At 50.5% G+C, this 12,077-nt stretch overlaps 1 protein-coding gene across 1 annotated transcript; it reads right to left on the reverse strand.

Annotated features, from left to right (window-relative positions):
* Positions 1 to 4,757: 4,757 nt before the first annotated feature.
* Positions 4,758 to 8,232, reverse strand: LOC311328894 (U8 snoRNA-decapping enzyme-like; the record flags this gene model as incomplete). The annotated part of the gene is made up of 6 exons (XM_084462793.1): positions 4,758 to 4,772; positions 6,859 to 7,029; positions 7,093 to 7,146; positions 7,457 to 7,694; positions 7,877 to 7,917; positions 8,101 to 8,232. The coding sequence occupies 6 exons, from the start codon at positions 8,230 to 8,232 to the stop codon at positions 4,758 to 4,760; spliced, it is 651 nt and encodes a 216-aa protein (XP_084318919.1).
* Positions 8,233 to 12,077: the final 3,845 nt, after the last annotated feature.

Consider the following 12,077-nt stretch of genomic DNA (forward strand, 5'->3'; position numbering starts at 1 on the left):
AACCCTCCCCTTTAACCCTTCAACCCTCCCCTTTAACCCTTCAACCCTCCCCTTTAACCCTTCAACCTCCCCTTTAACCCTTCAGCCTCCCCTTTAACCCTTCAACCCTCCCCTTTAACCCTTCAACCCTCCCCTTTAACCCTTCAACCCTCCCCTTTAACCCTTCAACCCTCCCCTTCAACCCTCCCCTTTAACCCTTCAACCCTCCCCTTTACCCTTCAACCCTCCCCTTTAACCCTTCAACCCTCCCCTTTAACCCTCACCTTTAACCCTTCAGCCTCCCCTTTAACCCTCCCCTTTAACCCTCCCCTTTTACCCTTCAACCCTCCCCTTTAACTCTTCAACCCTCCCCTTTAACCCTTCAACCCTCCCCTTTAACCCTTCAACCCTCCCCTTTAACCCTCACCTTTAACCCTTCAACCCTCCCCTTTAACCCTTCAACCCTCCCCTTTAACCCTCCCCTTTAACCCTTCAACCCTCCCCTTTGACCCTCCCCTTTAACCCTCACCTTTAACCCTTCAACCCTCCCCTTTAACCCTCCCCTTTAACCCTTCAACCCTCCCTTTTAACCTTTCAACTCCCACCTTTCACCTTCACAGCTCTGATGGATCCTGAAGCCGCCTCCCCCTCTCTACAGACAGCATCTAGAACTGAACTGAGCACAAGCCTCTAACAACACAGTCTCTGGGAGAGAGAGAGAGAGAGAGAGAGAGAGAGAGAGAGAGAGAGACAGAGAGACAGAGAGAGAGAGAGACAGAGAGACAGAGAGAGAGAGATGAAAGAGGAGAGAGGGATGGAGAGAAGTACAGAGGGAGGAATGAGAAGGGGAGTCCCTGGGGGACCTTCATCAATGACCCCCGTCTCCGTAGAAACAAAGGGGTTGGTGGCCATTATCATCAGAGAGGAGGGGGAGGAGCTACAGATCATGATACCAAGGTCAGGGAGAGAGAGAGAGAGAGAGAGAGAGAGAGTTTCCTGGTTACCTGGGATCACACATTATATTTGACCCCCCCCCCCCACACACACACACACAGAAAGAGAGCAAGAGAAACAGAGTGGAAGACATGAAGAGAATATGTGTGTGTGTGTGTGTGTGTGTGTGTGTGTGTGTGTGTGTGTGTGTGTGTGTGTGTGTGTGTGTGTGTGCGTGTGTGCGTGTGTGTGTGCACGCATGCGTGTGTGTCATGTTGTCAACAGCATGCTCCCTCAGCGCTGTATGCAGTCTAGTGTGGTGGACCAGCGCTAATTCAGCAACATGCCTCCCTCCCCCTGCTCTCTCTGGACCGAACGCACTGAACACCCAGCCAACCGAGCCCAACACTCAACCTCCTCCGTCCTCTGCTAGCCTGGGCTGAACACCTGCTAATCCATCACGTTTAGCTAGCTCAACTAGATGAGGCCAATGGAAGCTAACTACCCCATGCTAACTAGTTCGCTAGCTGACAAGGCTCTGCTAGTAAGATGCTAACTATCATAGCTACAGTAGCACACAGAACACTGTGTGCTTAAACAGTCGGCCTGCAGTAACTGGTCCAATGAGAGGCCAAATGAGTTGGGTTATGGTCGTAGATGCTACTAATGGGCAAATTAGTAATAAGAGGCTAACGATTACAGTAGCATCACTGACTTTCTTTCTCTTCCGCTCTTACACACACACACACACACACGCACACACACACACACACACACATATAGGCACACATGCATGCACACACACACACACACACACACACAGGCAGCAGTGGAAAATGGTGCACAAATATTACATAATTGATACGCTCAGTAGCCTCAATCCCCCACGCCTGCGTCCATTTACTAAAGCACACACACACACACACACACACACACACACACACACACACATACACACACACACGCACACACACACACACACACACATCACACACGCATGTGTTCTCAGTACGTTCTCACAGTCAGTGACACACACAGACACATACGTGCACACACATGCATATTCAATACGGTCTCACACACACACACACACACACACACACACACACACACACGCGCGCATGCATCATACGTACGATCACATGCACACATAAATAAGTCTCTGTCATGTCTATGAACGACACAGCATGGCAGCCATACCTCCTTCTCTCTGTGTAGTCCTCTGTTCTCTCCTCCTCTCTTCCTTCTCTCTCTCTCTCTCTCTCTCTCTCTCTCTCTCTCTCTCTCTCACAGAGAGAGCAGTGTTTGAACCTGACAGATCTCTCTCAGCTCAGTCTTCCTCCCTCCCTCCCTCTACCCCTTGATTTCAGACACACACTCAAAAACACACCCTCCTCCTCTCTCTCCTCTCTCACACACAACCCTGTCTCCTCCCCCTCTCTCTCCTCCTTCCACAGCCCTCTCTCTCTCCTCCCCTCTCTCTCTTCTCCCCCCTCTCTCTCCTCCACTCCGCTGAGGAAGAGGGCGCCTGTCACAGCCTAGGCCCCGCCCCCATCCTCTCCTCTCCTGGCTATAAATACCTCTGCTGCTATGAATACACCATCCTTCTCCCTCTGCATCCCTCTCTCTCTCCATCCCTCCCTCTCTCCATCCCTCTCTCTCTCCCTCCATCTCTCTCTCCATCCCTCTGTCCTCCTCACACCATGACATGTTTATCTGATGACTCGGTGTTATTCTTCCCAACAGAACCGCCACCTGACAGACTCCCCCCCTCCCCCTTACACACACACACACACACACACACACACGCACACAAACCACACGCAAGATGTAAAGATTATATATGTCTGGAGAGCGCGCACGTACGTGCACAGCGGCAGAGGTGCTAACCGTCTCTTCTGTTTCCTGCTGCGGATGTGGTGAGAGCAGAAAAACAAGCTCAGAGAGGGGGGGGTTGCATCCGCCTGCACCCAACCTGGCAACGCACGCCTGCAGCCAACCTGGCAACGCACGCCTGCAGCCAACCTGGCAACGCACGCCTGCAGCCAACCTGGCAACGCACGCCTGCAGCCAACCTGGCAACGCACGCCTGCAGCCAACCTGGCAACGCACGCCTGCACCCAACCTGGCAACGCACGAGTGTGTGGAGGAGATGAATGAATACACTCCACTCCCAGCGCTGCGTTCCTCATCATACATCCATCACATGTAGTATTGGGGAGCTGATATCCACCATGGACACACACATACACACACACATATCACACACACATACACACACATACACACACACATATCACACACACATACACACACACATACACACACATACACACACACATATCACACACACATACACACACACATACACACACACATATCACACACACATACACACACACATATCACACACACATACACACACACATACACACACACATATCACACACACATACACACACACATATCACACACACATACACACACACATACACACACACATATCACACACACATATCACACACACATATCACAAACACATATATCACACACACATATTATACACACATCTCACACACACATATCACACACACTTATCACACACACATATTATACACACATATCACACACACATTACACATATCATACATATATTATACACACATATTATACACACATCATACACACGTATCACACACACAAACAAGGGAAATCTAGCAGCATTTGGCTGCAGTCAAATTGAACGTCAGACCTGAATCTCTAATGGTGATGGTGGCCATATGTATATATATATATTTATTACTGCGTAGACAACCTGGAGGTGACTGTCTGCATGTATAGAACATGGGACTGCAGTGCAGTGTTGTGCGAGGGGGGGGGGGGGGGGTTAAATCAGCCCCCCCTCCCTGTTCTTGAATCATCCAGAGGTGAAGGTTAAGCAGCTGTAGAGGGGAAAGATGCTCATTTCCTAAATCCCCACAGCTGTCAAACCAACCCCCCCCTGGCCCCCCCTGACCCCCCTGGCCCTATGGACCCCCTGCCCCCCCTGCCCCCCCTGGCCCTATGGACCCCCTGCCCCCCCTGCCCCCCCTGGCCCCCCTGCCCCCCCTGGCCCCCCTGGACCCCCTGGCCCTATGGACCCCCTGCCCCCCCTGGACCCCCTGGCCCTATGGACCCCCTGCCCCCCCTGCCCCCCCTGACCCCCTGCCCCCCCTGGCCCTATGGACCCCCTGCCCCCCCTGGACCCCCTGGACCCCCTGGCCCTATGGACCCCCTGGCCCTATGGACCCCCTGACCCCCCTGCCCCCCCTGGCCCTATGGACCCCCTGGCCCCCCTGCCCCCCCTGGCCCCCCTGGACCCCCTGGCCCTATGGACCCCCTGCCCCCCCTGCCCCCCCTGGACCCCCTGGCCCTATGGACCCCCTGCCCCCCCTGCCCCCCCTGACCCCCTGCCCCCCCTGGCCCTATGGACCCCCTGCCCCCCCTGGACCCCCTGGACCCCCTGGCCCTATGGACCCCCTGGCCCTATGGACCCCCTGACCCCCTGCCCCCCCTGGACCCCCTGGCCCTATGGACCCCCTGCCCCCCCTGCCCCCCCTGGACCCCCTGGCCCTATGGACCGGAGAGACAGAGAGTGACTCGGGCACTGCCGTACGGTACCAGGTCCAAACAACCAGCACAACCAACAGAGCCAACAGAACCAACAGAGCCAACAGAACCAACAGAGCTAGCAGAACCAGCAGTCAGCAGATCAGCAGAACCAACAGAACCAGCAGAACTAACAAAACCAACAGAACCAGCAGAACCAACAGAGCCAACAGAACCAACAGAACCAGCCGGCACGCTCACACGCCACGTGTCTGAGACCCAGAGACTCACGCTGCGTCCTGGAGAGGAACCAGGAAGTTACCAAATAAGGCCGTTCCTCCCGACGCAGTGCCAGCAAGCAGGTGTGTGTTCTGGGGTGTGTGTTGTGAGGTGTGTGTTCTGGGGTGTGTGTTCTGAGGTGTGTGTTCTGGGATGTGTGTTCTGACACTGAGAGAACAGGATGGAGAAACGTTCCATTTTCACACTTTATCATGACTGAATACACACTTCATTATCATGACTCAATACACACTTCATTATCATGACTGAATACACACTTCATTATCATGAATACACACTTCATTATCATGACTGAACACACACTTCATTATCATGACTGAACACACACTTCATTATCATGACTGACTGAATACACACTTCATTATCATGACTGAATACACACTTCATTATCATGACTGAACACACACTTCATTATCATGACTGAACACACACTTCATTATCATGACTGAACACACACTTCATTATGACTGAATACACACTTCATTATCATGACTGAATACACACTTCATTATCCTGACTGAATACACACTTCATTATCATGACTGAATACACACTTCATTATCATGACTGAACACACACTTCATTATCATGACTGAACACACACTTCATTATCATGACTGAACACACACTTCATTATGACTGAATACACACTTCATTATCATGACTGAATACACACTTCATTATCATGACTGAACACACACTTCATTATCATGACTGAACACACACTTCATTATCCTGACTGAATACACACTTCATTATCATGAATGAATACACACTTCATTATCATGACTGAACACACACTTCATTATCATGACTGAACACACACTTCATTATCCTGACTGAATACACACTTCATTATCCTGACTGAATACACACTTCATTATCATGACTGAATACACACTTCATTATCATGACTGAACACACACTTCATTATCATGACTGAACACACACTTCATTATCATGACTGAACACACACTTCATTATGACTGAATACACACTTCATTATCATGACTGAATACACACTTCATTATCATGACTGAACACACACTTCATTATCATGACTGAACACACACTTCATTATCCTGACTGAATACACACTTCATTATCATGAATGAATACACACTTCATTATCATGACTGAACACACACTTCATTATCATGACTGAACACACACTTCATTATCCTGACTGAATACACACTTCATTATCATGACTGAACACACACTTCATTATCATGACTGAATACACACTTCATTATCATGACTGACTGAATACACACTTCATTATCATGACTGAATACACACTTCATTATCATGACTGAACACACACTTCATTATCATGACTGAACACACACTTCATTATCCTGACTGAATACACACTTCATTATCATGACTGAATACACACTTCATTATCATGACTGAATACACACTTCATTATCATGACTGAACACACTTCATTATCATGACTGAACACACTTCATTATCATGACTGAACACACACTTCATTATCATGACTCAATACACACTTTCATGTTTCCTCAATAATACATTTCCAAAAGCGGTCTATGAGACATTGACTCATGACTTGTGGGGGATGTGTGTGTGTGTGTGTGTGTGTGTGTGTATCAGCACTGCTTCTTCCTCTCCTCTGTGAGTGTGAGGGCAGTGTGTGTGTGTAATACATAACACACACACACACACACACTGCCCTCACACTCAATATATATATATATATATGTGTGTGTGTGTGTGTGTATGAATGTGCGTGTGAGTGTGTGTGTGTGTATCAGTACTGGCTCCTCTCCTCGTTTAGTGTGAGGGCGGTGTGTGTCTGGACAGTGAGGGAGTGTGTGAGCGCGGTGTGTGTGTGTGTCTGGATAGTGAGGGAGTGTGTGAGGTCAGTGTGTGAGCGGTGTGTGTGTGTGGACGGTGAGGGAGTGTGTGAGCGCGGTGTGTGTGTGTGTGTGGACGGTGAGGGAGTGTGTGAGGTCAGTGTGTGAGCGGTGTGTGTGTGTGGACGGTGAGGGAGTGTGTGAGTGCGGTGTGTGTGTGTGTGTGGACGGTGAGGGAGTGTGTGAGCGCGGTGTGTGTGTGTGTGTGGACGGTGAGGGAGTGTGTGAGCGCGGTATGGAGCTCTTCAGGGGAGAGCAGGCGGAAGCGCAGCAGAGCGTCCAGCAGCTGGGAGCGGGCGTCCCCGATGAACGAGTGAGACAGGAAGGAGGGGAGACCTCTGAGACCTCCTCCTCCTCGCCCTCCTCCTCCTCGCCCTCCTCCTCCTCTTCCTCCTCGCCCTCCTTCTCCTCCTCCACCCTCCAGGGTGTACAGGGGCACTCTGACCATCCCCATCACCTGGACGCACGGAGGGAGAGAGGGTCATCCATCAGTTTGAGAGGAAACGGACGGTTATTGGACCCACACACACACACACACACACACACACACACACACACACACACACACACACACACACACACACACACACACACACACACACACACACACACGGAAATCAAACCAAACTATTTAGCACATTTCATACACAGAGGCAACACAGTGTGGCACTTCACAGGAAGCGTACACACACACACACACACACACACACACACACACACACACACACACACACACACACACACACACACACACACACACGTGATACCTCGTGGCCGTGGTCTGTTGCCGTGGTAGCAGCCGCTGTCTCCACCTCCCTGATCCGCTCCTCTCCGACCTTCTGGGCGTAGAAGTGAGTGATGAGGTGGGAGGAGCTGCCGGAGGAGGAGGGGGCGTGGCAGGAGGTCACATGATCCTCCACCAACACAGGAAGTTGCACTCCCAGCTCCTCCCACAATTCCCTGGCTAGCCCCGCCTCCAACGATTCCTCTGAAGGGTTAACGAACCTGAGGGAAATATGAGCAACAACAACAATAATAATAGCAATAATAATAAAAATAGCACTACTACTACTACTAATAAATGATAATAATAACAACAGCAATAATAATAATCATCATCATGAGGCAACACACACACACACACACATTCAGAAACACGTCTGACACTGGCCAGAGCTGTCACTCACCCGCCTGGAAAACCCAGCAGACCATCGAAACGCATCTGCATCTGTGGAGAGAGAGAGAGAGAGAGGCAGTTATCCTAACAACACACTCACTTACACACACACACACACACACACACACACACACACACACAAACACACTCACTTACACACTCACTCACTCACTCACTCACGCGCACACACTCACACACACACACACACTCACACACACACACACACACACACACCAGTACAATATGTCTGATGGGGATTCTCCCAAACAGTTGAGTGTTTGTGTCGGCGAAGAGCATCATGTGACAGGCGTGCCGGCATCCCGGAATGGACAACGCCTCTTCTCTGGACAGCTGACCACTCGCCATCTACACACACACACACACACACACACACACACACACACACACACACACGTTGTCCCTCTTTATTTAATTCTTCCTGTTCCGCATGTTTAGTCAACATGGTCACTCAAATAGATTTATTAGACTATTTACCAGTTTTCATGTGTTGACCAATAGACCCACATTATAACATGTCATTGTCATCTATATCTTTAGTCAGAAATAGTTACAACAGCAAACATAGCCTAATAATTATTGCTCTGGGTTATGAGTGCCTGTATGATACAGTTAAGTCACAACCATCCTCATTGTTTAGTGTTGTGGCCGTTTATTCCTCTGGTCAATTAAAGCCACTGCCCCAGCAATAGAGCAAGAGGGGTTTTAACCTGCCTAAAAGCCTCTGTGTTTCAGAAAGCCTGGTTTACCACTGACTCACACAGCAAGGATACTGAGAGATCATTTAGTACTAATACAGCACTGACACTACAAAGGTCACTGATGATTAGTTAGTAGCCTATACCTGTAGGAGCTGCATTTACCTGACTGACCAAGGAGTTACTGGTTGACCAGCTTGTCAGGAAGCACACAGGACGGACAGAGCAGGAAGAAGTCTGAGTACAAGCTCTCTATCTCCCTCTGCCGGTCGGGAGGGGGCGCTGCAGAATACAGGCTCTCTATCTCCCCCTGCTGGTCGGGAGGGGGCGCTGCAGAATACAAGCTCTCTATCTCCCCCTGCTGGCCGGGAGGGGGCGCTGCAGAATACAGGCTCTCTATCTCCCTCTGCTGGCCGGGAGGGGGCGCTGCAGAATACAGGCTCTCTATCTCCCTCTGCTGGCCGGGAGGGAGCGCTGCAGAATACAGGCTCTCTATCTCCCTCTGCTGGCCGGGAGGGAGCGCTGCAGAATACAGGCTCTCTATCTCCCTCTGCTGGCCGGGAGGGGGCGCTGCAGAATACAGGCTCTCTATCTCCCTCTGCTGGCCGGGAGGGAGCGCTGCAGAATACAGGCTCTCTATCTCCCTCTGCTGGCCGGGAGGGGGCGCTGCAGAATACAGGCTCTCTATCTCCGCCTGCTGGCCGGGAGGGGGCGCTGCAGCTGTCAAACCCTCACAAAAGCACCGCAGCTTCTGGGACCGTGTTCAACGTCCTGGTCTCAGCTACGCAACCGTGTCGAGCCCAGTCGGGGAGAGGTGGTGAGGAAAGGGGAAAATGAATCGGACCAAAGTGTTTTACAGCTGTAAATGTAAGTTGTTTCGTAGAATCTACACCAAACACCAGAGACTACGAGCGGACAGTGTCCCGCTTCCGGGTGGCGTAGTAAAAAGCGCGAATGCCGATTGGCTAACGTGTGTGACGTAAACGCGTCTAACCAATGGCATGTCTTGACGAGTGCAAACAGAGCAGCTGGTTTTAAAGTCATGCTGGTTCAGCCATCAGTAGGATAACTAGTTCCTGGAGGAAAGAGGGAGGAATTCACTACCTTTACTTTCATCAGCTGGTCTGTTGTGGAAAGTAGACAGTTGTTCTATTAAGGTAAGAGACTCGTAGTGTTTGTCGATGCAAACGCAATATTTATTGATTGAAGCTCAGTCATGCGCATTCAGCTAGATCCTGCTTTTATGAATGGTTTCTAACTTTATATTTAGAACACTATCAAATCAGACACATACTACTGGTTATATACTATACCAGGCCTATTCCAAAGTGCATTAGCTATTCAAAATCGTTGAATATAATTTGATTATGCATATTAGCCTCGTTTGCATAGGAAAACTAGACCCTACAGTACAGCGAGATCAATCCGCCAAGTCCAGAACTCAGGATGTTCAGTGTTACCACCATGGGTCTTACCTGGGGATCCTGTCATGGGCCTTACCTGGGGATCCTGTCATAAACCACAATAAACTAACTTCTGCAACTCATTTATCGTCGGTTCAAAAACCGACAGCTCGTGTTCCCGTATAGTAGAGGGGTTTAAACCTATCCAACTACAGCTAAATCTGTTGCCTACCTATAGGGCTGGGAAAATGTAGTCCCAGACACGACCATCTTGTTTCTACACAGGTGTATCTATTTGTCTGATTGGCTCTACTGCATTGAATCCTATGCAATCAGATGAATAGATCCACCTGTGTAGAAGTGTAGAAGTGTCTGACTACATCTTCCAGCCCTATTGAGATGTTTTGAGTATCCAATCACAGTTGGATCAGAGAAGAGGATTCATATTTAGACCCACCATCCCAAACAGGGCCAAACAAAACTATTTATATAGAGCACCTTTCACAGAGACAACACAGTGCACTTCACAGGAAGCGTGTACACACACACACACACACACACACACACACACACACACACAGGAGCTGCAGGAGGAGGGGGAGCTGCAGGAGGAGGAGGAGGAGGGGGAGGGGGGAGCTGCAGGAGGAGGAGGAGGGAGGAGGAGGAAGAGCTGCAGGAGGAGGAGGAGGAGGGGGAGGGGGGAGCTGCAGGAGGAGGAGGAGGAGGGGGAGGGGGGAGCTGCAGGAGGAGGAGGAGGGAGCTGCAGGAGGAGCTGCAGGAGGAGCTGCAGGAGGAGGATGAGGACACAGACTCTGTTCTCCGCTGGTGAAGTGCAGGTGGAGCTGATGGCAGCCGTGGGGATCCCAGAGGAGATTGTGGAGGACGCAGCGCTCGTTAAGGACCTGGCGGACGTGGCTAAGGACTCCGCCCTCCTGCACGGAGTTCTGATGAGGACCCAAGAGATGCCCAACTCCTCTGAGGTAAACAAATATGTACACAACTCCTCTGAGGTAAACAAATATGTACACAACTCCTCTGAGGTAAACAAACATGTACACAATTCCTCTGAGGTAAACAAACATGTACACAACTCCTCTGAGGTAAACAAACATGTACACAATTCCTCTGAGGTAAACAAACATGTACACAACTCCTCTGAGGTAAACAAACATGTACACAACTTATCAAACAAACATGTTAGTACAGTAGAACGCTGAGACAATACTGCCGTCCCATCCAGCTTCAGAACACCTTTCCACAGGGACTCCTTGAGCACAGGAAGACTGAGTCAGAACCAGGAGGGCTCAGTCAGAACCAGGAGGGCTCAGTCAGAACCAGGTGACTCAGTCAGAACCAGGACTCAGTCAGAACCAGGTGACTCAGTCAGAACCAGGTGGACTCAGTCAGAACCAGGAGGGCTCCGTCAGAACCAGGAGGACTTAGTCAGAACCAGGAGGGCTCAGTCAGAACCAGGTGACTCAGTCAGAACCAGGTGACTCAGTCAGAACCAGGAGGACTCAGTCAGAACCAGGTGACTCAGTCAGAACCAGGTGGACTCAGTCAGAACCAGGAGGGCTCAGTCAGAACCAGGTGACTCAGTCAGAACCAGGAGGGCTCAGTCAGAACCAGGTGGACTCAGTCAGAACCAGGAGGACTCAGTTAGAACCAGGAGACTCAGTCAGAACCAGTAGGGCTCAGTCAGAACCAGGAGGACTGTTAGAAACAGGACTCAGTCAGAACCAGGTGACTCAGTCAGAACCAGGAGGACTCAGTCAGAACCAGGTGGACTCAGTCAGAACCAGGAGGACTCAGTCAGAACCAGGTGGACTCAGTCAGAACCAGGAGGACTCAGTCAGAACCAGGTGGACTCAGTCAGAACCAGGAGGACTCAGTCAGAACCAGGAGGGCTCAGTCAGAACCAGGAGGACTCAGTCAGAACCAGGAGGGCTCAGTCAGAACCAGGTGACTCAGTTGTTATGTTATTTTTATTTATAATGCGCCCCCCAACCAACTGTTCCATCAGCCGGGGCGCAGCCCGGGTACAAAGGGAGACAAACAAAAACAAAGGACTGCAAACGAACAGATTAACAAG

Source organism: Borostomias antarcticus (genome assembly GCF_949987555.1).
Source record: "Borostomias antarcticus genome assembly, contig: scaffold_1048, whole genome shotgun sequence".
Taxonomy (NCBI): Eukaryota; Metazoa; Chordata; class Actinopteri; order Stomiiformes; family Stomiidae; genus Borostomias; species Borostomias antarcticus.